Source organism: Grampus griseus (assembly GCF_964374135.1).
Source record: "Grampus griseus genome assembly, chromosome: 10".
In the NCBI taxonomy this organism is placed as follows: Eukaryota; Metazoa; Chordata; class Mammalia; order Artiodactyla; family Delphinidae; genus Grampus; species Grampus griseus.
In genome coordinates, this window is record NC_139004.1 from 47,548,065 (window position 1) to 47,574,255 (window position 26,191).

Below are 26,191 nucleotides of genomic sequence, written 5' to 3' on the forward strand. Positions count from 1 at the left end.
AGGGGTATGGAAGACAAGTCAACCAGCTCCCAATGGCCAAATGTAGAAAAGTTTGAACAACAAAATAAAGTATTGTATTAGTCAGCTTGGGCTGCCATAATAAAATACCAATAACGGGGTGGCTTAAATAGAAATAAACAGGAATTTATTTCTCACAATTCAGGAATCTGGGAAATCCAAGAGCAAGGTGCTGGCTAATTCTGTTCTCCAATGAGGGCCTTCTTCCTGGCCTACAGGTGGTTGCTGTGTCCTCACATGGCAGAGAAAGAGAGAGAGAGAGATTGAGCAGAGTTTCTGATGTCTCTTCTTATAAGACCACTAATCCCATCATGAGGCCCCCACCTTCGTGACCTCATCTAAATCTACTTAACTTCCCAAAGGCAACAATCTCCAAATAACATCACATTGGGGTTTAGGGTGTTAACGTATGAATTTGGGAGGGGGACACAATTCAGCTCACTGAAAGTTTTATTAGATTATAACCCAGGGTATAAAATAATTATCCATGAGTCCATACTGATATAAATTTTAAAAAACCAAATAAATAAAAAACAGGAGGCAATAGACAAATCTCTTGAAAAATGACAAATAATTTATGTGGAGACTCCACCTTAAGGAAATGAAGCATAATTCCCTACTCCTTAAGTTTGGGGTGCATGTAGTGACTTTCTTTCAAAAAGTACCCTATAGAAAGAAAAAAAAAAGAGTAACTTTACAGTAGAGAGACCTGATAAACACTATCTCCAGCCAGCTGATCAAGATTAACATCAACAGTGTTAAGTCATATTGATAGTATGTACCCATGAAAAGAGAATGGCAATTTACACCTGTGATCTTCCTCCCCAAACATATTCCAGTCTAATTATTAGAAAAATATCAGACAAATCCCAATTGAGGAAATTCTATGAAATTCTTAACCAATAATTCTCAAAACTTCCAAGGTCATTAAAAACAAGAAAAATCTGAGAAATTGCCAAAATCAAGAGGAGTCTAATGAGAAATAAAAGATTACCTGGTCAACAAGTATCTGTAATATTAAGATGATAGGGTTTTTATTCTTAGAAGAAAAGGTATATGATAAATTGAAAATGAAAATATTTGAAGCAAGAAAACAAATCACTTCTATCAAGTATATCCATCCATTGTGCCACCAATTAATCTTATTATCAAACATAGAATGCTAAAATTACAGGCTATTTCTTCTCCTATGTTACATATACAGTTGACCCTTGAACAATGCAGGGTTTAGGGGTACTGAGGTAGGAGATAGATGGGCCCCTGGGTCAGACAACTGGTGTCTGTCAAGTGGAGTAAAATTGAAGCTTTGTTCTCACCCAGACACTCCAAGGACAAAGCTAGTGGCAGAAGCTGAGCTCTGCTGAAGTAAAGAGATAAGATGACCACTCCTGAGGTCAAGGAACACTTCCTGTCTGCACATGCAAAGGAAGGCTCCTTGGGTGTCAAAAAGGGAGGGGGTGCCACGCCATAATAAGTGTGGACATACACCCACAGGCCTCTGTGGTGGGATCCATCTCAACAGAAAGTTGCACATGCATCTTGGGGAGGGTGGAAAAAGAAACAAGATAATTAGCCAAAGGTAAACAAAGACCCAGAAGGACTGTCCTATATACAGGATTTAAATCACCTCTTTACTGTGCTCCTCCTCATTAGAGAGGACTCCCACACCCCTTCTCTCTGGGTGTGTATTTCTGCCTAGCTTCTGACTTAAGTAAAATAAACTGTTTCTTTGCGTGCTCTCGCATACCTTGTGCTGTGCCTCTAATAATAAACTTTGTACCTGTTTTTACAGTTTTTGCCTCATTGAAACATTCTTGCTTTCAATGGGGGTAAGAGCCAGGAGAATTTTGCCTCTAGCCACTAGCCCCTGGTGAACTAGCAGCTAGGATTCCTGGTTTTCATTCAGGCTACCCAGGTTCAATTCCTGGGCAGAGAACTAAGATGTCTCTTCAGGACTGCTCATTGCTGTCTCTCCAAGATCAGTACGCCCCTCCATGCTGTTGAAAATCCATATTTAATTTATAGCTGGTCCTCAGTACCCGCAGTTCCGCACACTCAGGTTCAACCAACCATGTCGTGTAGTACTGGAGTAAAAACTCCAGTAGTGAAGTGAAAAAAACTAGTGAAAAACTCATGTCTCTGGAAAAACTCTCATAGTTCAAATTTGTGTTGTTCAAGAATCAACTGTATATAACATGTCATCAAAGATTTTAATTTTTCCTTCGAAGTTTATATACTACCTCCTCTTTTTTAAAGACTTATTTTTTTAGAGCACTTTTAGGTTTACAACAAAATTGAGAGGAAGTTATGGAGATTTTCAATATACTTCCTTCCCCCACATCCCCTTTCTTTTTTATTCTCGTTAACAGCAGGCTTAAATCGGCTTACACCTGGATTATCACAAAAGCCTTACTCCCTTAAAAGTGTTTTCATTTGTTCATTCATTGAAAAATTATTTACTGAGCACCTACTATATACCTCTCTTTCAGAGAGTTTTGTTTTGAAAGAACAGAGAAAAGTGGGTCAGTGGCTGGAAGAGAAAGGGAAAAATATGAGTTTTTGTTTTTTAAGATGGGAAAAAAATGTCAGTATGCTAGTCAATTGGTAGGAATGAGTCACTAGAGGCAGAGGAATTAATGATGCAGAATTGAGAGGGCTTGTCTGGAGAAAATGGTCTCCACTAGGACTGCAGGAGTGCAGGCCATTCAGGGGCATGGGGCAGGCAGCTGGGAGGACATGGAAGCAAAGCCTGTGGAAGTTCTCTTCTGAAGTAGGGAGCAGAGTCTCTAGTGTAAAGGTGAAGTTCAAACTCCTCCCTCTTGCCATTAATCCAAACCTTACTTGGTCAAACACCCTCTCCACAGAAGCCTCTGCACACACTGAGTTCTCATTTCACTAATCTCCTGATGCCCCTTCAACTACCCATGTCCTCCGCCAGGCTTGCTCTGCTATTCCCCATCTATGTGGCAGCAGAGGGGGGTTGTTATAAACACTGGATTCCATCAAAACACAGATTATTTGCCATTCATTCATTAGTACTGTGAATAAAAAATGTTGCCTGCCATATCAGCAAACAAAGGATGCTGAGGCCATTAAGCCACTACCACTGACCCCTAGGGTGATCCCTGAGGGGACCCAGACTGGGAAAGAACAGGACACTGGCCCCAGATAGCTAAGGTGTATATTAAAGGAATGATTTCAGTAAGTTCAGACTCTTGTTCTTCCCATACCTAGATAAGCACTAAATTCCTTAACTTGAGATGTCTGGTTTCCTTTTATTAACAGTAATCTTTGATGTTCCGACTATTTTGCAAAAACCCCTATATATCCTGGCTCCTCCCTTACCTCTTGGGAGCAGTCGCTCAGACCTATCTGAGAGGCTGTCTTCCAGGCTGAAGTCCTCAGTTTTGTGCACCAAGCAAAACATACTTCTCAACTTTTAGGTTGTGTATTTTTTTCAGTCAACAGTACAAAACTTGAAAATATATATCACTAGGTAGGTGATAGCATTAACTAAGGAAACAATTTTACTCATATGACAAGAGCATACACATCTTTTGTTAACTGTATATGAACAGATATGAGAAGAGGCCTTGTTAATTGGGGAAGTGCCATATGCGTGACTACTTTGCCAGTGGCCAACAATTTGGTCAGAAACGACCTAGACAAAAAGCATTCAAGTTAAGACTGACCTAGTTCAAACTCTGACACAGATATATATAAAGGCATAGGAACTTCTAACTAGCTATTTTTAATTTAGTGGTCAAGAAAAAAATCTGGTGAAAATGAAAATTTCTTTAGAAAATGAGAAATTGATCACCAATGAATATTCCCAGTCATTGGATTTTCCATATATTGATAATTATTTTGCCATTAAAAATTCTTTTGCTTTCTTATTTCAAGTTAATTTTTAGCCGATTATATATGCCCTGTGTTATATGAATTAGGGAGAAGCTGGAATTTGAATGTCTTAAAAAAAAAAAAGGGCTGGTTGAATAAATTATGATTTATCCAGACAATAAAATGTAATTCAGATATTAAAACTGAAGGTACAGGAAAGCATTCGTTAACATCAGTGAGTGTGTGTGTGTGTGTGTGTGTGTGTGTGTGTGTGTGTGTGTATGGTTTTCATAAGAAAGGATTTGACATTGGGATGCCAAGTTGTCTTCTGTGAGTTTGTTCCCCACCTCAGGATTAGTAGGATTATGAGTGTTCTTAATGGAATTTTTTCTTTATTTTCAGCAATGAGAATCGTAAAAATTAATAAACAGAAATCTAATATAAATAGAGTCAGGAGACCAAAGTGGGTGTTCTCACACCCTCTGATGACAGCAGAGCCCAACAGGAAGAAGAAAGACTCCTTTCCTGGCCAGGATTCAGCCAATGACAAGCCCTGGACTCTTTGTTTCCTGCAGTCTCCTGACTTCCTTTTCCTCCCTATTGTTGCAATAAAAATAGAGGTGAGGTTTTTTTCCCTCTCCTGAGAACAAAGAAAATAAAGGGAACAGTGAACAGGCTAGAGAAGGAGCAAGCCTGAAAGAGTTAATCACTCATAGTTTTATTTTAACTGTTACTAATCTGTAGTGTCTGTAAATAGATTTGTACTTCACAAAGCTAACCTATCACTCCCTAACTCTATGTAAATTACATCCTGCTCCTGGTGTTTACATTCTCTGCACTCCCTTGTAACAAATCACCCCTGTAGCTTTTCAGAAAGTCGCAGGCCGATAAACCAGAGATAAATGGACCCAATTACTAGGCTGCCTGACGCCAGCTATGACTGTTTTGAAATAATGCAAGAAGAAGAAAAATGCAAGACCTTCACTACTTTGATCCTTATCATATACCCCAGACTGCGAACCTCACCTATAAAATCCTCTCCAATTCCCCAGGGAAGCGGGCACAGTTCTTGAAGCACTAGCCTGATGTGTTTCCCCCTTTGCCTGGCAAAGGAATAAAGCCATCTCTTATCCTCTAAAATCTCTGTCTCCATATTTCTGTTCAGCATTGGTGCACAGAAGCTGAGAGGTCGGCAACACCATGAAGTGTTCTCCTTCCCTTTTCGTGTAGAGACCTGCATGTGGCTTGCTATGTCTGCAGACCTCGAACAGCAATTCTCTGCTGATCCCAAATAAACCCATCTTCGCTGGCAAAAAAACTAAGTCTTTTTGTTTCAGGTAAACATTTTGGTGGCCCATATAGGGATCAGAGAAGACACCTGACAGCTGTGAGGCTGGTGAGCAAACAGCTGTGGTACCCTCAATTGAGCCCACTGTCACTCACTGCCTTTCTCACCAACCTTGGAGGTTGAAAGTACATCTTTCTCCTGGATCCAAGCTCAGGCCTTCTTTGCATTTGAAGCTCTCCAGGCTTTATTTAGGATCTCTTTAAAGGTTTCATCTTTCTGGTCAAGGCCCTGTTCTGTATGTGAGTACTTGTTTGGCATTTGGGTCTGATTTTGAGATTAGGCTATTTCACTGAAACAGGCCGAGATGTTCAACCTATTCCTTTGGGAACAGGGGTTGTTTCTCTGAAACGGTGCTGGGTTTTTCAGCCTTCAGCCTATTCCTTTGGATGCCTGTGGAGACTGCCTAAAATAAAAGCCTCAGTCAGGCTCCTCCAGGACCATGCTGTCTCCTCCTTAGGACCAGGTGGGATTAGCTTGCAAGCTGTTTAGATTATACTACTTGTGCTGTAAACTGTTTAAGCTATTTGAAAATTGTTCTTTACTCTAGAGGAAAAACCTCTAAGAAATGGGATTCCAGTTATCTAAGTATTTTGAAGATGTCTCCCCCATAGGGACTCTGGCGAATTTTATGTTTAAAAACCATGGCCCTTTCTCATGTGCATTTCTAACTAAATGGACTGACCTGACCAAAGGCAATTTAGAACATCAATGGCCATTATGGGGAATTTTTGAAATCTTCAAATCAAATTTCCTTAAATCCAGATTGGACTACAGTAGCTCAAAAATTTCTAGAACTAAGTGAAATGCTGATTTTAACTGGTATTTTGAGGCTTCCCAATGTTATCAAGAGTCTCAAATTGCCTCTTGGTAAAATAAGACTTTAAGATTAACTAAGGCAAACAAATGATAAAAAGATAAAATGGCTCCCAAAGTTTCAGTTTCCTCTCCCTCAGCTTCTTTGTCTCCCTCTGATAACATCTTGTCTCTCTTCGTTCTATGCTGCACATGCCTCCCCTAGGCCATCAGTCCCCCAACACTGCTGTAGCAGAAACTAGATGAGACGCCCCCCAGGTTGTTAGCCCTTGTTCAGCCCTTATTCTTTCTGTTTTTCCCCCCTCTCTTTCTTGTTTAATTGCACTCTGAAAATGACTGCCTTCCAGTTAAAGTTGTACTGTGCACCTGGTGTTTACTTCTCCAAGACAACAGTCCCTAACACTCCTTTCCTTTGTGAGCATTCTTCATTCTAGAAAGAAGGTCATGGAACAATAACCTCAAGGACCACCAGAACCACCTGACGCCGGCTCTGATGATCTCAGTGTCTCCACGAGGAAAGAAAAATGCAAGAATTCATCAGCCCCGATCCTTATCTACAGCCCTATTTTCCACCCTGAAACTATAAGACCCCTTCCTATTTCCCAGGAAGAGGGGCACAGTCTTGAGGGTGTTAGCCTGCTATGGCTTCCTTTGCCTGGCAAAGCAATAAAGACACTCTTTTCTACTTCTCCAAACTCTGTCTCAGCATCTCTATTTGGCACTGGTGAACAGAAGCCAGGTTTCGGCAACAATACTAATTCTCTCACCAAACTTCCCTTTTCTCTGAAACTCTCCCCTCTCATTTTTCCTCTGAAGTTAACAGAAATGGTTCCTTTAATATCAAGCCTTCTGAGAATCCAGAGGCTAAACTTTTAATTTCTTATATTCCCTTGACTGAAGCTGAGAGCCATAGTCAAGGATTTTTCCCAAAGTAACTAAAGATCTATACAGATTTGCTGAGGGATTTAATATAGTCATTCAGATTTATCAACCTGGTTTCTCTGACTTATATCACCTAGTTCATGTGCTTGTTGGTAAAGGCCAGGCCCAGTATTGGATGAAAATTGCTAATTGGGAAAGTCCTGAAAGGTCTCTAGAATTACAACTGGGAGCCTAGCCCCCTAACTTATTATATGATCATGCTCAGGCAATTGCTAGGTGACTTCAATAAGCAATTTCTAGGGCTTTTCCAAAGCCTGTTGATCAGAACAAAATTCAGGCTTGAACACAAAAATCTAATGAACCTGTTCATGACTATTACAATAAACTTCAGACTGTTTCTAAAGAAAATTCTGGTCTTCCTTCAGATGATGATTCTACCCTAGTAGCTTTTAAATCTATGTTTATTAATGGGCTGAACAGGGACTTTTCCCTTTTAGTAAAAAGGACCAGGATGGAATGGGAAACTATGTCCACTCCAGATTTAGTTAATGGCAAACCAGCTCTCTTGTACTCAAATGGGTCACCTCCAAGGAAGGTCACCAAAATTCTTACTCTTCCACTCTAGCAACTGAAGGCTCCTAAATGAAACCAAAACCCTTCTAGTTTTTGCTACTATCACAAAGAGCCAGGACATTGGAAAAATGATTGTTACAAATTTACACTTTAGGTGCCTTCAGCCCTCTAACCAGTCTTTCCATCATCTTCCCAATTCTCAGTGATGGGGCTATGAGGAACTACAGGGCCTCTTCCCAATCCTCCTCCTTAATTGACTTGGAGAAACATTTTTCCAGATTGGGGAAACATTTTTCCAGATTGGGGAAACATTTTTCCAGATTGGGGATGAATCTCTCAGGCTGACACTAGAGCCACACTCTTGGTGCTCAACCCCACTACTATGAAGCAGCCCCTGCCTTGGAGTACTAAAACACTTCAAATAGTGGGATCTCTAATTGAAGCAGGAAGGACAGGGCTGGGCCCAAGGACAGCCTCCTCATGTGTAGGCATTAGGCATTCCTGCACATTTGTCTCCTGAAGCCACCATACAAGAGCTGTTTTCCCTTAAACCACCCCTTACTAATCGAGCACCACACGTGGAAGGTCGTACAGGGTAATCAGCAACATGTGCATTTTGATTGCACGTGCTCCATGGTTTTCATGGTTAAAGTTTCTTGCTCAGATACTACAAAGTTGCTGTTCTAGATGCCATTCCTCCATGCCTCATTAAGTGCAAAATAAGGAGGTGGCTTTGCCTTCTGCCTAATGCCTAGCATGGGGAGGCTGTCCTTGGGCCTGGCCCTGTCTTTCCTAACTCATAATGAACCTCAAAAGGTTCCTGTCTCTGAACCTATTCCCTTTTGTTTAGGCCCTTTGAAAGATACACACCCTTTTCTCCTTAGTTCCTCTACTCCTACACATTTATTAGGCCTAGAATTCTTAGAGAAGTAACATGCTGGAATTTCTTTCTCCTAAAAGGGGGAAATAGTTCTATAAATTGACAGTAGTCATCAAAGTAATTCTCCAGATGAATTAAATTACCCCTCTACATCTTTTATTTGTTCCATCTCTGATGGTACTAGAGCAGATTCTGGAAATACTGATCATTTGTCTCTACTAAATCAGCTACCACCTTCCTTACAGGCAAAATCTCAAACTGATGTTGGCAAAATTCTCAGTGCACCTCCCATCAACATTCAAACAGATCCCTCGAACTAGGGCACCTACCAGGCACCGGTGGGGGACGACGGACACCTAAGGGGATGGGAGGAACCCCCAGTGACCGGGTAGGACGTGGGGCATGGGGGGAGTGAAGGGGGAGGAGAAGTGGAGGCAGGACGAGATTGGTGCCCCTGAGGGGTGGCTGGGGGAGGGGAAGGTATCCCATGCCCAAACGGGGAAATTGGGGAACCATTTGAGGGCAGAGGATCAAAAGGGAGTGTGGTCAGATTTCCCCTGCCCACTTGGCCCCCCAGGAACCTGTTGAGGTCCTGGGCTTGATCCTCTGTTCAGCGAGGTCCCCTCCATCCGTGCAGATCCTGAGGGAGTGGGAGGGCGGGAAGGGGGAGCAAAAGTAAAGGTCGGACCTCCAGGACCCGCAGTCCTGAGGGGTGGCTGGGGGAGGGCAGGAGTTCCTACACCCAGTGGGACCCACCCACGGTTAGGGATCCAGCTGTAATGGGGGAGACCCTGGGGGAGACAGTGGGGGAGGGGTGTGAAGGAACAGAAGGGAATAGGGCCAGTGCTTTCCCTGTCCACTTAGGCACTGGGGCCTGTTGGACTACTGGGCCTAATCCTCTGCCCTTGGAGCCCCCCTCCTAGAGTGCAGAACCCAAGCGCCGCTCCTGCACCCCTACTCAGGGCCCTACCCCTACATTCGGAGACCCCCCTCCAACAAGCTGGGCCTAAACCCAATCCACATAGCCTCACTCAGGGCCCCACCTCCAAACTCCGGAACCCCCACACTCCAGAGGCCCACCTTTCGACTTGCTGCCTCTCCCCTTCTGCAGAGGTCTTAACTAGAGGCCCTGCCCCATGCTTGAACGTTGCCCCAGCCCACCCAAACCCACGCCCCTGCCTAAGTTCCACCCCCTGCCTAAATTCTGCCCCCATAGTCAGGGCTTTTCTTTTCTTTTCTTTTCTTTTTTCCTCCTTTAGATTGGGGTTCTGTTTTGCCTTCTTGATTCATTGTTGTTGATTCTTTTATATTTTTATTTTTCCTAATAAATCTTTTTTCTAATTTTACTTTATTCTTTATATTTTGTTAGTGATCTCTCCTTTTGGATTGTTCCCCCCCACACACTTTTTTTTTCCTTTTTTCTGTTTGGTTTTATCTTAACATGTTGCATTTGTTTCAATTAGAGTTTTATTTTTCCTAATATATTTTTTATCTTTCTAATTTTATTTTGTTTTTTATTCTTTGATATTGTACTTCTCCTTTTCTTCTTTCTTTCTTCCTTTTTTTTTTTTCACTGTGCCACAAAGCTTGTGGAATCTTGGTTCCCAGGCCAGAGGTTGGGCCCGAGCTCCTGTGGTGGGAGCTCCAAGTCCAAACCACTGGAGAAAGAGAGAACCTCAGACCTCAGGGAATATCAATCAGAGTGAGGCCTCCTGGAGGTCCTCATCTCAGCACCAAGACCCAGCTCTATCAAACTGTCTGCAAACTCCACTGCTGGATGCCTCAGGCCAAACAACCAGTAAGACAGGAATACAGCACCACCCATCCAAAAAAAAAAGAAAAAAAAAGAAATGAAAAATAAATTTGTTACAGATGAAGGAGTAAGGTAAAAACCTTCAAGACTAAATAAATGGGGGGAACCTTGAAGATGGCAGAAGAGTAAGACGCGGATATCACCTTCCTCCCCACAGATACACCAGAAATACATCTACACGTGGAACAACTCCTACAGAACACCTACTGAAGGCTGGCAGAAGACCTCAGACTTCCCAAAAGGCAAGAAACTCCCCATGTACCCGGGTAGGGCAAAAGAAAAAAAGAAAAAACAGAGACAAAAGAATAGGGACGGCACCTGCACCAGTGGGAGGGAGCTGTGAAGGAGGAAAAGTGTCCACACACTAGGAAGCCCCTTCGTGGGCGGAGACTGCGGGAGGCGGAGAGGGGAGCTTCGGGGCCGCGGAGGAGTGCACAGCAACGGGGTGCGGAGGGCAAAGCGGGGAGATTCCCGCACAGAGGATCGGTGCGGACCGGCACTCACCAGCCCGAGAAGCTTGTCTGCTCACCCGCCGGGGTGGGCGGGGCTGCGAGCTGAGGCTCGGTTTCGGTTTCGGACGGAGCGCAGGGAGAGGACTGTGGTTGGTGGCTTGAACATAGCCTGAAGGGGTTAGTGCCCCACGGCTAGCCAGGAGGGAGTCCGGGGAAAAGTCTGCACCTGCCGAAGAGGCAAGAGACTTTTTCTTCCCTCTTTGTTTCCTGGTGCGCGAGGAGAGGGATTTAAGAGCGCTGCTTAAAGGAACTACAGAGACGGGCGCAAGCCGCGGCCAAAAGCGCGGACCCCAGAAACGGGCGCGAGCCGCGGCTAAAAGCACGGACCCCAAAGACGGGCGGGAGATGCTAAGGCTGCTGCTGCCACCACCAAGGGGCCTGTGTGCGAGCACAGGTCACTCTCCGCACCCCTCTTCCGCGGAGCCTGTGCAGCCCGCCACTGCCAGGTTCCCGGGATCCACGGACAACTTCCCCGGGAGAACGCACGGCGGGCCTCAGGCTGGTACAAAGTCACGCAGGCCTCTGCCGCCGCAGGCCCGCCCCGCACGCAGTGCCCCTCCCTCCCCCCCGGCCTGAGTGCGCCAGAGCCCCCGAATCAGCGGCTCCTTTAACCCCGTCCTGTCTGAGCAAAAAACAGACGCCCTCCAGCGACCTACATGCAGAGGCAGGGCCAAATCCAAAGCTGAGCCCCTGTGAGATGTGAGAACAAAGAAGAGAAAGAGAAATCTCTCCCAGCAGCCTCAGAAGCAGCGGATTAAAGCTCCACAATCAACTTGATATACCCTGCATCTGTGGAATACCTGAATAGACAACCAATCAACCCAAATTAAGGAGGTGGACTTTAGGAGCAAGATCTATGATTTTTTTCCCTTTTCCTCTTTTTGTGAATGTGTATGTGTATGCTTCTGTGAGAGATCTTGTCTGTATAGTCTTGCTTCCACCATTTGTCCTAGGGTTCTATTTGTCCATGGTTTTTAAAAAAATTTTTTTTCTTAATAATTAATTTTAATTTTAATAACTTTATTATACTTTACCTTCGTTCTTTCTCTCTTTCTTTCTTTCCTTCCTTCCTTCCCTCCTTTAGACAACGAATCATCCCAAATTGAGGAGGTGGTCTCTGAGAGCAAGATTTATGATTTTTCCCCCTTTACCTCTTTTTGTGAGGGTGTATGTGTATGCTTCTGTGTAAGATTTTGTCTGTATAGCTTTGCTTCCAAAATTTGTCCTAAGGTTCTATCCGTCCTTTTTTTTTTTCTAAATAAGTATTTTTTAATTCAATAACTTTATTATACCTTATTTTATTTTTACTGTATCTTCCTTCTTTCTGTCTTTTTTCCTTCTTTCCCTCCTTCCTTCCTCCCTCCCTCCCTCCTTCCTTTCTTTCTTGTCTTCTTTCCTTCTTTGCTTCTTTCTTTCTTTCTTTCTTCCTTCCTTCCCTCCTTTCCTACATTCTTTCCTCATACTTCTACTAATTCTCTCTACTTTTTCTCCCTTTTATTCTGAGCCGTGTGGATGAAAGTCTCTTGGTACTCCAGCCAGGAGTCAGGGCTCTGCCTCTGAGGTAGGAGAGCCAACTTCAGGACACTGGTCAACAAGAGACCTCCCAGCTCCATATAATATCAAACGGCGAAAATCTCCCAGAGACCTCCATCTTAACACCAGCACCCAGCTTCACTCAATGACCAGCAAGCCACAGTGCTGGACAACCTACGCCAAACAACTAGCAAAACAGGAACACAACCCCACCCATTAGCAGAGAGGCTGCCTAAAATCATAATAAGGCCACAGACACCCCAAAACACACCACCAGACGTGAACCTGCCCACTAGAGAGACAAGATCCAGCCTCATCCACCACAACACGGGCACTAGTCCCCTCCACCAGGAAGCCTACACAACCCACTGAACCAACCTTAGCCACTGGAGACAAACGTCAAAAACAGCGGGAACTACGAACCTGCAGCCTGCAAAAAGGAGACCCCAAACACAGTAAGATAAGCAAAATGAGAAGACAGAAAAACACACAGCAGATAAAGGAGCAAGATAAAAATGCACCAGACCTAACAAATGAAGAGGAAATAGGCAGTCTACCTGAAAAAGAATTCAGAATAATGATAGTAAGGATGATCCGAAATCTTGGAAATAGAATGGACAAAATGCAAGAAACAGTTAACAAGGACCTAGAAGAAATAAAGATGAAACAAGCAATGATGAACAACACAATAAATGAAATTAAAAGTACTCTAGATGGGATCAATAGCAGAATAACTGAGGCAGAAGAACGGATAAGTGACCTGGAAGATAAAATAGTGGAAATAACTACTGCAGAGCAGAATAAAGAAAAAAGAATGAAAAGAACTGAGGACAGTCTCAGAGACCTCTGGGACAACATTAAACGCACCAACATTCAAATTATAGGGGTTCCAGAAGAAGAAGAGAAAAAGAAAGGGACTGAGAAAATATTTGAAGAGATTACAGTTGAAAAGTTCCCTAATATGGGAAAAGAAATAGTTAATCAAGTCCAGGAAGCACAGAGAGTCCCATACAGGATAAATCCAAGGAGAAATACGCCAAGACACATATTAATCAAACTGTCAAAAATTAAATACAAAGAAAGCATATTAAAAGCAGCAAGGGAAAAACAACAAATAACACACAAGGGAATCCCCATAAGGTTAACAGCTGATCTCTCAGCAGAAACCCTACAAGCCAGAGGGAGTGGCAGGACATACTGAAAGTGATGAAGGAGAAAAACCTGCAACCAAGACTACTCTACCCAGCAAGGATCTCATTCAGATTTGATGGAGAAATTAAAACCTTTACCGACAAGCAAAAGCTGAGAGAGTTCAGCACGACCAAACCAGCTCTACAACAAATGCTAAAGGAACTTCTCTAGGCAAGAAACACAAGAGAAGGAAAAGACCTATAATAACGAACCCAAAACAATTTAGAAAATGGGAATAGGAACATACATATAGATAATTACCTTAAATGTAAATGGACTAAATGCTCCCACCAAAAGATACAGATTGGCTGAATGGATACAAAAACAAGACCCTTATATATGCTGTCTACAAGAGACCCACTTCAGACCTAGGGACACATACAGACTGCAAGTAAGGGGATGGAAAAAGATATTCCATGCAAGTGGAAACCAAAAGAAAGCTGGAGTAGCAATTCTCATATCAGACAAAATAGACTTTAAAATAAGGACTATTAAAAGAGACAAGGACATTACATAATGATCAAAGGATCGATCCAAGAAGAAGATATAACAATTGTAAATATTTATGCACCCAACATAGGAGCACCTCAATACATAAGGCAAATACTAACAACCATAAAAGGGGAAATCGACAGTAACACATTCATAGTAGGGGACTTTAACACCCCATTTTCACCAATGGAGAGATCAGCCAAATGAAAATAAATAAGGAAACACAAGCTTTAAATGATACATTAGACAAGATGGACTTAATTGATATTTATAGGACATTCCATCCAAGAACAACAGAATACACATTTTTCTCAAGTCCTCATGGAACATTCTCCAGGATAGATCATATCTTGGGTCACAAATCAAGCCTTGGTAAATTTAAGAAAATTGAAATTGTATCAAGTATCTTTTCTGACCACAACGCCATGAGACTAGATATCAATTACAGGAAAAGATCTGTAAAAAATACAAACACATGGAGGCTAAACAATACACTACTTAACAATGAAGTGATCACTGAAGAAATCAAAGAGGAAATCAAAAATACCTAGAAACAAATGACAATGGAGACACAACGACCCAAAACCCATGGGATGCAGCAAAAGCAGTTCTAAGGGGGAAGTTTATAGCAATACAAACCCACATTAAGAAGCAGGAAACATCTCAAATAAACAACCTAACCTTGCACCTCAAGCAATTAGAGAAAGAAGAACAAAAAAACCCCAAAGCTAGCAGAAGGAAAGAAATCATAAAAATCAGATCAGAAACAAATGAAAAAGAAATGAAGGAAACAATAGCAAAGATCAATAAAACTAAAAGCTGGTTCTTTGAGAAGATAAACAAAATTGATAAACCACTAGCCAGACTCATCAAGAAAAACAGGGAGAAGACTCAAATCAATAGAATTAGAAATGAAAAAGGAGAAGTAACAACTGACACTGCAGAAATAAAAAAGATCATGAGATATTACTACAAGCAACTCTAAGCCAATAAAATGGACAATCTGGAAGAAATGGACAAATTCTTAGAAGTGCACAACCTGCCAAGACTGAATCAGGAAGAAATAGAAAATATGAACAGACCAATCACAAGCACTGAAATTGAAACTGTAATTAAAAATCTTCCAACAAACAAAAGCCCAGGACCAGATGGCTTCACAGGCGAATTCTATCAAACATTTAGAGAAGAGGTAACACCTATCCTTCTCAAACTCTTCCAAAATATAGCAGAGGGAGGAACGCTCCCAAATTCCTTCTATGAGGCCACCATCACCTTGATACCAAAACCAGACAAGGATGTCACAAAGAAAGAAAACTACAGGCCAATATCACTGATGAACATAGATGCAAAAATCCTCAACAAAATGCTAGCAGACAGAATCCAACAGCACATTAAAAGGATCATACACCATGATCAAGTGGGGTTTACTCCAGGAATGCAAGGATTCTTCAATATACGCAAATCTATCAATGTGATACACCATATTAACAAATTGAAGGAGAAAAACCATATGATCATCTCAATAGATGCAGAGAAAGCTTTTGACAAAATTCAACACCCATTTATGATAAAAACCCTGCATAAAGTAGGCATAGAGGGAACTTTCCTCAACATAATAAAGGCCATATATGACAAGCCCACAGCAAACATCATCCTCAATGGTGAAAAACTGAAAGCATTTCCACAAAGATCAGGAACAAGACAAGGTTGCCCACTCTCACCACTCTTATTCAACATAGTTATGGACGTTTTAGCCACAGCAATCAGAGAAGAAAAGGAAATAAAAGGAATCCAAATCGGAAAAGAAGAAGTAAAGCTGTCACTGTTTGCAGATGACATGACACTATACATAGAGAATCCTAAAGATGCTACCAGAAAACTACTAGAGCTAATCAATGAATTTGGTAAAGTAGCAGAATACAAAATCAATGCACAGAAATCTCTGGCATTCCTATATACTAATGATGAAAAATCTGAAAGTGAAATCAAGAAAACACTCCCATTTACCATTGCAACAAAAAGAATAAAATATCTAGGAATAAACCTACCTAAGGAGACAAAAGACCCGTATGCAGAAAATTATAAGACACTGATGAAAGAAATCAAAGATGATACAAATAGATGGAGAGATATACCATGTTCTTGGATTAGAAGAATCAACATTGTGAAAATGTCTCTACTACCCAAAGCAATCTACAGATTCAAAGAAATCCCTGTCAAAATACCAATGGAATTTTACTCAGAACTAGAACAAAAAATTTCACAATTTGTATGGAAACACAAAAGACCCCGAATAGCCAAAACAATCTTGAGAAAGGAAAACAGAGCTGGAGGAATCAGGCTCCCTGACTTCAGACTATACTACAAAGCTACAGTAATCAAGACAGTATGGTAGTGGCACAAAAATAGAAATATAGATCAATGGAACAGGATAGAAAGCCCAGAGATAAACCCCCGCACATACTGTCACCTTATCTTTGATAAGGGAGGCAAGAGTATACAATGGAGAAAAGACATCCTCTTCAGTAAGTGGTGCTGGGAAAACTGGAGAGCTACATGTAAAAGAATGAAATTAGAACACTTCCTAACACCATACACAAAAATAAACTCAAAATGGATTAAAGACCTAAATGTAAGGACAGACACTATAAAACTCTTAGAGGAAAACATAGGCAAAACACTGTATGACATAAATCACAGCAAGATCCTTTTTGACCCACCTCCTAAAGAAATGGAAATAAAACCAAAAATAAACAAATGGGACCTAATGAAACTTAAAAGCTTTTACACAGCAAAGGAAACAATAAACAAGACAAAAAGACAACCCTCAGAATGGGAGAAAATATTTGCAAATGTAACAACTGACAAAGGATTAATCTCCAAAATTTACAAGCTGCTCATGCAGCTCAATATCAAAAAAAAAAAAAAAAAAAAACCCAATCCAAAAATGGGCAGAAGACTTAAATAGACAGTTCTCCAAAAAGATACACAGATTGCCAACAAACAAATGAAAAGATCCTCAACATCACTCATCATTAGAGAAATGCAAATCAAAACTACAATGAGGTATCACCTACACCAGTCAGAATGGCCATCATCAAAAAATCTACAAACAATAAATGCTGGAGAGGTTGTGGAGAAAAGGGAACCCTCTTGCACTGTTGGTTGGAACGTTATTTGGTACAGCCACTATGGAGAACAGTATGTAGGTTCCTTAAAAAACTGAAAATAGATCAACCATATGACCCAGCAATCCTACTACTGGGCATATACACTGAGAAAACCATAATTCAAAAAGAGTCATGTACCACAATTTTCATTCAGCACTATTTACAATAGCCCAGAGACGGAAACAACCTAAGTGTGTCCATCAATAGATGAATGGATAAAGAAGATGTGGCACATATATACAATGGAATATTACTCAGCCATAAAAAGAAATGAAATTGAGTTATTTGTAGTGAGGTGGATGGACCTAGAGTCTGTCATACATAGTGAAATAAGTCAGAAAGGGAAAAAGCAGTAGTGTATGCTAACATGTATATATGGAATCTAAAAAAAAAATGGTTCTGATAAACTTAGGTGCAGGACAGGAATAAAGATGCAGACATAGAGAATGGAATTGAGGACACGGGGAGTGGGAAGGGTAAGCTTGGACGAAGTGAGAGAGTGGAATGGACATATATACACGACCAAATGTAAAATAGCTAGCTAGTGGGAAGCAGCTGCATGGCACAGGGAGATCAGCTCCATGCTTTGCGACCACCTAGATGGGTGGGATAAGGAGGGTGGGAGGGAGATGCAAGAGGGAGGGGATATGCGGATATATGTATGCATATAGCAGATTCAATTTGTTATACAGCAGAAACTAACACAACACTGTAAGGCAATTATACTCCAATAAAGATGTTTAAAAAAGAACAACAACAGGGGCTTCCCTGGTGGCGCAGTGGTTGAGAGTCCGCCTGCCGATGCAGGGGACGCGGGTTCGTGCCCCGGTCCGGGAAGATTCCACATGGCTCGGAGCGGCTGGGCCCATGAGCCATGGCCGCAGAGCCTGCGCGTCTGGAGCCTGTGCTCCGCAGCGGGAGGGGCCGCAACAGTGAGAGGCCCGCATACCGCAAACAAAACAAAACAAAACAAAACAAAACAAAAGAAAACAAAAACCAGATCCCTCAAAACTTCTTCCAATAATTAATCAATATCCTATAAATAAAGAAGCACTTCAAGGCATAAAACCCGTAATAGAAAATTACAAGGCTCAAAGCCTCATTATCCGTTGTCCCTATAACATAGCTATTTTACTGGTAAGAAAACTTAAGGGCTGAGGGTGGAGGTTTGTCCAGGACCTCTGAAATAGGGTGGGACCTGGGACCTGGGACCCTTTGCTGTAGTGCTTACACCTGGGCAAAGGTCTCCTAGTCTCCTTGAGCAAAACAATACAAAGAAACTCTAAGGGATTAAAAATAACTGCTTACATGTGCAGTTGGTACAAATTATGAACAACAAGATACAAAAAGACCAAAAACCCAACTGCCACTTCTGAGGTGTCACGATCAAAAGCAGGTCCTCTGCATGATCCCTGCACACAGCACCACCAAGTGGGGGGGCAGACCACCTAAGCCAGCCCTCCAGTCTGACCCATGTATCTCCCGCTAGGCTCACCCCATTTAAGGGACCAGCTCGCCCCTTCCCCCCCCCCCCAGCTTAGGGAGCGAGCAAGGGACCCTGTTACTTGTTTTTGCTCCCTCCTGCTGCAGCATGAGTCCCAATAAAGCTTATCTGAACTTCTCATCTGGCCTTTTATCAATTTCTATGGATTAAGGAGGCCAAGAACCCTGGTCAGTAACACCTCTGAGCAATACACAACATTGTTATCTCTGGGTACCCTGTTGCTCCTAATCCTGGTACATTACTAACATCCATTCCAACTGGAAGTCAGTTCTTTACTGAAATTGATTTATGCAGTACATTCTTTAGTATACTAGATGATGAAGCTGGCCAATACCCTTTTTTTTTTTAAAACCAGCCACTTTTATTATCATTCTTATATTTTATAGGACAAAAAAAAAAAAAAGAGGAATGTAGGTTTGTCCTGGTTGCTCTATTTACACCCGGGGCAGGCTCTCCGCGACATCAGGCACAGCAGCTTTTCCGAGGCCCCTTTGCAGATGCAGCCCTGGGCACACTTGGCACAGCCCGGAGGGCAGCAGGAGCAGCAGCTCTTCTTGCAGGAGGTGCATTTGCACTCTTTGCATTTGCAGGAGCCGGCACACGTGCAGGATCCACCCGCGGTGCAGGAGCAGTTGGGATCCATGGCGAGAGGAAGCGGAGGCTGGGGTCCGGAGACTGCGGCACGAAGTATGGCAAGGACGTCGAGGGGGCGTGGCCAATACCCTTTTGCCTTCACTTAGGAAGAAAATAATTCACCCGGGCAGTAGTGCCTCAGGATTTTGCTGAATCCTTTTTATTTCTCACAAATCCTGAAGGCTGATCTGAATGATATAAAATTCCCTAGAATTTCTACTTTGTTGCAGTATGTAGATGACTTGCTTCTTTGCTTTCCTTCTCAAGCCTCCTCACAGGAAGACAGCATTCACTTGTTACAGCTTTTAGCCTTAAGGGGACATAAGGTCACCAAAAAAACATTGCAGTTTGCCAAACCCAGGTTCCACTTTTAGGGCAGCTTAGAACAGGGGTTACACCCAGATCCAGATAGACTTCATGCTGTCCTAAGTTTCCCCAAACCCAAAACTAAGCACCAACTTAGAGGTTTTCTCAGGCTAGTTGGTGATCGCCAAAACTGGATTCCAAATTTCTCTCTTACGGCCAAACCTCTCAACAATAACAACCCGAACTCAATTTTATGGGAAGAACCGGATGACATAGCTTTCAAGGCCTTAAAAGAGAGTTTGATGAACCCGCCTGCTCTTGGGCATCCCAATTATCAAATTCCCCTTTTCCTTTTGTATATGAAAAGGAAGGTAATGCCCTTGCAGTACTGACCCAAAAACACGGGGACCACCATCAACCCATAGTATATTATAGTCAGCAACTGGACCCTGTGGCACAGGGATACCCGCCTTGCTTTAGAGCCATTATAGCTACTGCTCTTTTGGTGAAGGCTACTGAGAAAATTATAGTATACCCTTTAACCATTTTTGTACCTCATGCAGCAGAATCCCTTCGGAATTCTCATCATGCCCAACACTTCTCATCAAGCCACCTCACCTCCTATGAAGTATTTTTGTTACCTGTCCCTCACATAATTCTTTTACGTTGTAATAACCTTAACCTGGCTACTTTTCATCCCTCCATCACTGATTAATTCCCTTATGACTGTTTAACGCTGATGGACCACTTCCTGACTCCTTGAAATGACCTACAGAAAATCCTTGGGTAAAGGTGACTTTTCATGGTTCACTGGTGGTTCTTATTTAAAAGGTAACAATGGCAAATACTCTGCTGAGGATGCTATTACAACTTATTTTAATGTTGTTGAGTCAGCATCTTTACCTATGGCTACTTCAACCCAACAGGATGAATTGTACTCTTACATGGGCTTGTACTTTAGCCTAGGACAAAACTGCCAATATTTATACTGATATGCTTTCAGAGTAGCTCATGATTTTGAAATAATGTGGAAGAAATGTGTCTTCCTTACTTCCAGAGGAAATGAAATTTAAACTGGCCCCTATGTTCAGGAATTATTAAATGTAATACTGCTACCGGCCACTTAGATTCCAGGGCATTCTAAACTTGACTCTCTGGAAACCAGGGGAAATAACCTTGCTGACATTTCCACAAGGAATGCTGCCCTTAAAGGGACCAACAGTAGCCAAACCTCTGTCACGGTCCAAAGGGATATTTCCCCAAATGATAGTTTAGAAAAACTGGCTAGAGAAGCCCAACAACTGGCCTCAGGAAAGGAAAAACAACAATTGGAAATTGTTGGAAATTCAACAATTTTTGGTTTGATAAAAGAGAAACCTCTGGTTTGAACCAAATAACAACCCAGTCCCACCTAAGGCTCTAAAATTCTCACTCCTCACCACTGTGCATGCATTCAACCACTGGCCTACTGACAAAATGACAGCCTTCATGAATCAATACTGGTGGGGAAACATAAATGAGGCTACAAAAGGTGCCTGCCTCACTTGTCCCACCTAAAATACAACCCAGAGAAACTGTTCATACTGCTCCCAGACATTTTAAATTGCCTAATGGACCATTCAAGTTCTGGCAAATGGATTTCATACAACTTCCTCTGTTTCATGGATGTAAATATGTTTTAGTGTTGGTCTGTATGTTTTCACACTGAACTGAAGCCTTCCCTTGCAGACAGGCTACCACCTCCTCTGTGGCTAAAGTCCTTTTGTAAAAGAATATCCCTACCTGGGGAACTTCTCTCAAACTTCATAGGGATCAAGAAACCCATTTTACTGGCCAGGTGCTTCAGCACATCTGTACTCTTTGGCTTGTCTTATAGCACTTTCACTGTGATTACCATCCTCAATCTTCTGGTTTAGTTGAATGCAATAATGGCATTATAGGACTCAACTGGCAAAATTTTTAGAGGCCCTCCATACACCTTGGCCAACAGCATCCATGTTGGTCGTTCTAAATCTCAGATCCACCCTTTTGGAACTCAAACTCTTACCCTTTGAGATGGTCACAGGACACCCAATGCACTAGGCTCCTGCTTCTTTTGACCCACAACTGATAAAAGGAGAGGTGCTCCAACATTGCAAAGCCCTAATTGCTTCTATTAAAAATAACCAAAAACAAAAACCAAAAAAAAAACCATGTTGGGCTTCCCTGGTGGTACAGTGGTTGAGGGTCTGCCTGCCGATGCAGGGGACATGGGTTCATGCTCTGGTCCGGGAAGATCCCACATGCCGCAGAGTGGCTGGCCCCGTGAGCCATGGCCACTGAACCTGCGCGTCCAGATCCTGTGCTCCACAACGGGAGAGGCCACAACAGTGAGAGGCCTGTGTACCGCAAAAAAAACCCCAAAAAACAAAAAACAACCATGTTTTAGGTAGAGCAATCTTTTCTCAGTGTGCTCTCAAGAGACAAAGACTTTAAGCATCACACATTGCAACCTGGAGATTTTGTCTATTGAAATAGACACCTCCAGAATAAATGCTCTTCACTCTTGCTGAAAAGGCCCCATGAAATACTGTTAACCAACCCTTGTGCCACAAAACTCCAAGGAAGACTCTCTTTGGATTCTCATGACACACCCAAAGAAAACACCAAACCCTGACTGAAACTGCACATCACCTGGTGACCTGAAAGTAAAGATTTCCCAGAATTGGAGCAGATGACATCTGACGACACAGCTTTTGCAAGATAGCTGGACCAGGTCTGTTGGAAGTTTGTCACCAAATGTTTGATGATGACATAACACAATCATGTGATCTCCAGTGTCCTTGGTCTTGATAACATATGGGCTTTAGATAAAAAGTGCCTGAGAGTTCTCCCTCCCACCATTCCTTGTTACTTGAGTGTGACCTCAGTAGGTTTCCAATCTGTGTACTTTCCTTCTGATGTGAGAAACCACACCCAGGAAAGGTCTTTCCTGACTTGGAGGGACAAAAAAGCTGCTGAAACTAGAAAACCTGACTCCTGATCAGTGATACTTTCAGAGAAAGGTCTTGAACAAAAGGGAAAAATATGAAAACTGATATATAGAAACCTCAATTAAATAGAGTTGAGAGACCAGAGTGGTGGCTCTGGTGCCCTGCAAAGATAGCTGAGACCAACAAGAAGAAAGACTCTTCTTTCCCAGCAAGGACTCAGTTCATGAAAAGCTATGGACTCTGTTTACTACAGCCCTCCTGAATTCCTCTTCCTCTCTGTAAAAGTGTTCTCCTTCCCCCAGTGTGCAGGGACTTGCATGTAGCTCACCATGGTTGTAGACCCCAAAGCTGCAATTCTCTGCTGATCCAGAATAAACTCATCTTGGTTGGAGAAATATCTGGCAATCTAGTTATTTCAGGTCAACAGAATACACTGCTTTTGTAATAAAGAAACAATAGAAAGCCTGCCAGATTTGACAATATTTTTAGATAATTCTGTTTTAAATAGATTATATATGTTATATATATATTATATATATATAATTGGTAATCTAACTTTTCAGTTAACAATATATTGTAGATCGGCTCCTAGGTCAACAAACACATTACTATACTATCACTTACAAATATTTACCTAAACAACCCAACCAGCGTCACATTTCAACTGTACAATAACCACAATAACTGAAAATGAATTAAATAAAATACCAAATACACAGGGAATAAAAGGAAAATATTTTAAATAGGTTAGAATGTTTATATGTCCAAAAACAATGTAAAAATTCCTGAAAATTAGCAATAAATTTTAAAAATCAGTGATGAAAAATAATTATTCATAGTAATTTCTTTATTTTGATTATATTATCACCACAACCAATTTACTTTTGATCAAATTCTTTCCAAATTGCCTGAAGCCCAACTGTGTATGGAACTCCAGGATCTGTAGTGAGGGTGATCATGGGGAAGGAGAATGGGAAGAGAAGAAAGATTGGAAAATATTTTGGGGGCATTTAGAATTTTAATTTGCTCCATCAGTCCTGAAGTAAAAATATATATTTGAGTCAAAAATGCTACATTGAAATTGCACTTTAAAAAAGAAATTGGGATTCCTCCTTATCAGATTAATTCATGCAACTTTCCTAAGACATGGAAGGTTTGGAATGAGAAGATTCTTTTGTGGAATATCTATAAGTCTGATTTAAATTGTTAGAACTATGAATAAATAGGAAATAAATTTAGAAAAAAAGACTTAAAGAATTTTTCAGTATGTGAAAAATTATTAAATGGTAAGTAGTGACCAGCTGCTTTGCATGGCCACTAAAATCCAAAACAAATGTCAAGTTATAAGAGAAGGACTTCATTTGACATAGGAACACTTTTGGTTTTTTGTCTTTCTTGGTAAAGAAATTTTTATAGGCACAAAATGAAAAGAATTTATAAATCACTTTTCTAAAAGATGTTTTCCCCTTAACCTGTCATGAAGATGGTGAAAAATAAACCAAATAAGCATTTATTAGGTCTTGGCTTCAAGAAAGGAAAACAAATTAAATGGTCTTTTTCAGGTTCCTCTAATCCTAATGCTTTATGGATGCTATTAAGAGGCCTATAATGGAAACAAATTAAATATAAATACAGTGAGGAGTGTGGGCAATTAAACAAATGGATCATGGGAGGTGTGATGATCAAGGTGGCAGGTTAGGAGCATGCTGGGCTCACCTCCACTCATGAACACATCCAAACAACAACTCTTGCTGAAATCAACCTGGGGAAGAGCAGAACAGCTCTTCTGCAACCAAGGCTGTAAAGAAAGATCCACACGGAGTCCGGTAGGAAGGGAGAATGATGTGGTCGGGACCTTCACCCTTAGCAGGGACACAGGAGAGGAGGGGACATCACAGGCTCAGGGATCCTCCCTGGGGAGCGAGGGATTCCGGCCCCACATTGGACAGCCCAGCCCTGGGATACAACACTGGAAGACAAGCCCCTTAGCTGGTTTGAAACCCAGTGGGGCTTACCAAAGGGCTGTAAGAAACTGGGCCTCTGCTGTTGAAGAGCACACAGACTTGCTTGCTCCCAGTCAAAGTGTGGAGGCAGCACATTGAAAACTGCCAGGGGCTCTGACCAGCTAGCCAGGACTGCTGCATCACACCCCCCACCCACCCCTCACCTGGCTCCTGCTCTAGCCCCTCTTGCTCCAGCACTGCTTCCCACTAAAGCAGAGGGTGCCACTAACTACGAGAGTGTGCACACTTGGAAGGAACAGAGCTGGCTTGGATCCAAACCCTGCCTCTGACCAGGGCGTAGGCAGCCATTGCCAGCACATGTGTCCCTGTGCACTCTTGGGAGGGAGCAAACTCAGCTCAGTAGTGTGATACCAACCCCTCCAGCCACAACCCAGCCTCTAGCCAAGCAAGCACATCAGGGATAAAGTGAAATCAGAAAAGAAGTACAGCCTTAAGCCCTCAGGCCCTGAATCTATATCCCAAACCAAGGCTGAGACTGCCAGCACACCTGGAAGAAACCCAACTTCCTCAGGGCTTCTGTTCCAGCCCCTGTGGCTCTGACCGCACCCTTGACAGGGTGGTGATGGCCACTGAGCAGAGGAGAAGCCCCAGCTTGCACCTGGCTCTGGCTCTAGCCCCTCCAACTCTGCCCCTACCTCCCACCAAGGTGGTAGCTGCCAGCGCACACTGGGAGAAGACGTGGCCTATGCTAATGTCAGACCCAGCTCTCCCACCAAAGCCACTGGGCACACACAGACTTCATAGGGACACAAGGACACACTTTCAAGATCAGAGTAGGTAACTGTTTCACCTAATTTTACAGAGACAGAGGAAGTCAAACAAAATGAGAAGACAGAGAAGAATACATTTCAAAAGAAATAACAAGAAAAAACCCTGAAAAGAAAAGCTTAATGAAACAGAGGTAAATAATTTACCTGATAAAGAGTTCAAAGCAATAGTAATGAAAATGCTAACTGAACTTGGGGAAAAAAAGAATACAAGAACACAGTGAGAATTTTAATAAAGAACTAGAAAATATTAAAAAAAAAGAACTGAAGAATACAATAACTGGTATGAAAAGTACAGTAGAGGGAATTAACAGCAGATGAGGTGATACAGAAGAGCATATTAGTGATCTGGGAGATAGAATAATGGAAATTACCCAATCAGAACACCAAAAAAAAAAAAAAACAATTTAAAAAAAATGAGGCTAGTTTAAGGGACCTCTAGGTCAACATCATGCATACTAACATTCATATAATATGGGTCCCAGAAGGAGAAGAGAGAGAGAAAGGGGTACAAAATGTATTTGATGAAATCATGACTCAAAAATTTCCTGACACCAAAGAAGGAAACAGATATTCAGGTATAGGAAGCACAGAGGGTCCCAAGCAAGAAGAACACAATGAGACTCCCACCAAGACCTATCATAATTAAAATGGCAAAAGTTAAAGAGAGGATTCTAAAAGCAGCAAGAGAAAAACAAATAGTCAAAACAGTTACAGGGAACTCCCATAAGGCTTTCAGCTGATCTTTCTGCAGAAACATTGCAGGCCAGAAGGGAGTGGTATGATATATTCAAAGGACTGAAAGGGAAAAAAAAACCTACCACTTAGGATACTCTACCCAGCAAGGCTGTCATTCACAATTGAAGAAGAGATAAAGGGCTTCTCAGACAAATAAAAACTAAAGGAGTTCATCATTACCA

At 42.1% G+C, this 26,191-nt stretch overlaps 2 protein-coding genes across 2 annotated transcripts in view; both read right to left on the reverse strand.

The window, feature by feature from the left end:
• The window catches only part of NEK10 (NIMA related kinase 10), a gene marked incomplete at its 3' end in the record, with an annotated part of 277,172 nt that overhangs the window by 138,735 nt on the left and 112,246 nt on the right, over positions 1 to 26,191 (reverse strand). The gene's annotated exons all lie outside the window — the stretch shown is intronic.
• On the reverse strand, positions 18,906 to 19,277 carry LOC309828731 (metallothionein-1E-like). Its single transcript, XM_082664256.1, has one exon. It carries the CDS (start codon positions 19,210 to 19,212, stop codon positions 19,000 to 19,002), a length of 213 nt encoding a protein of 70 aa, XP_082520382.1. The 5' UTR covers positions 19,213 to 19,277; the 3' UTR covers positions 18,906 to 18,999.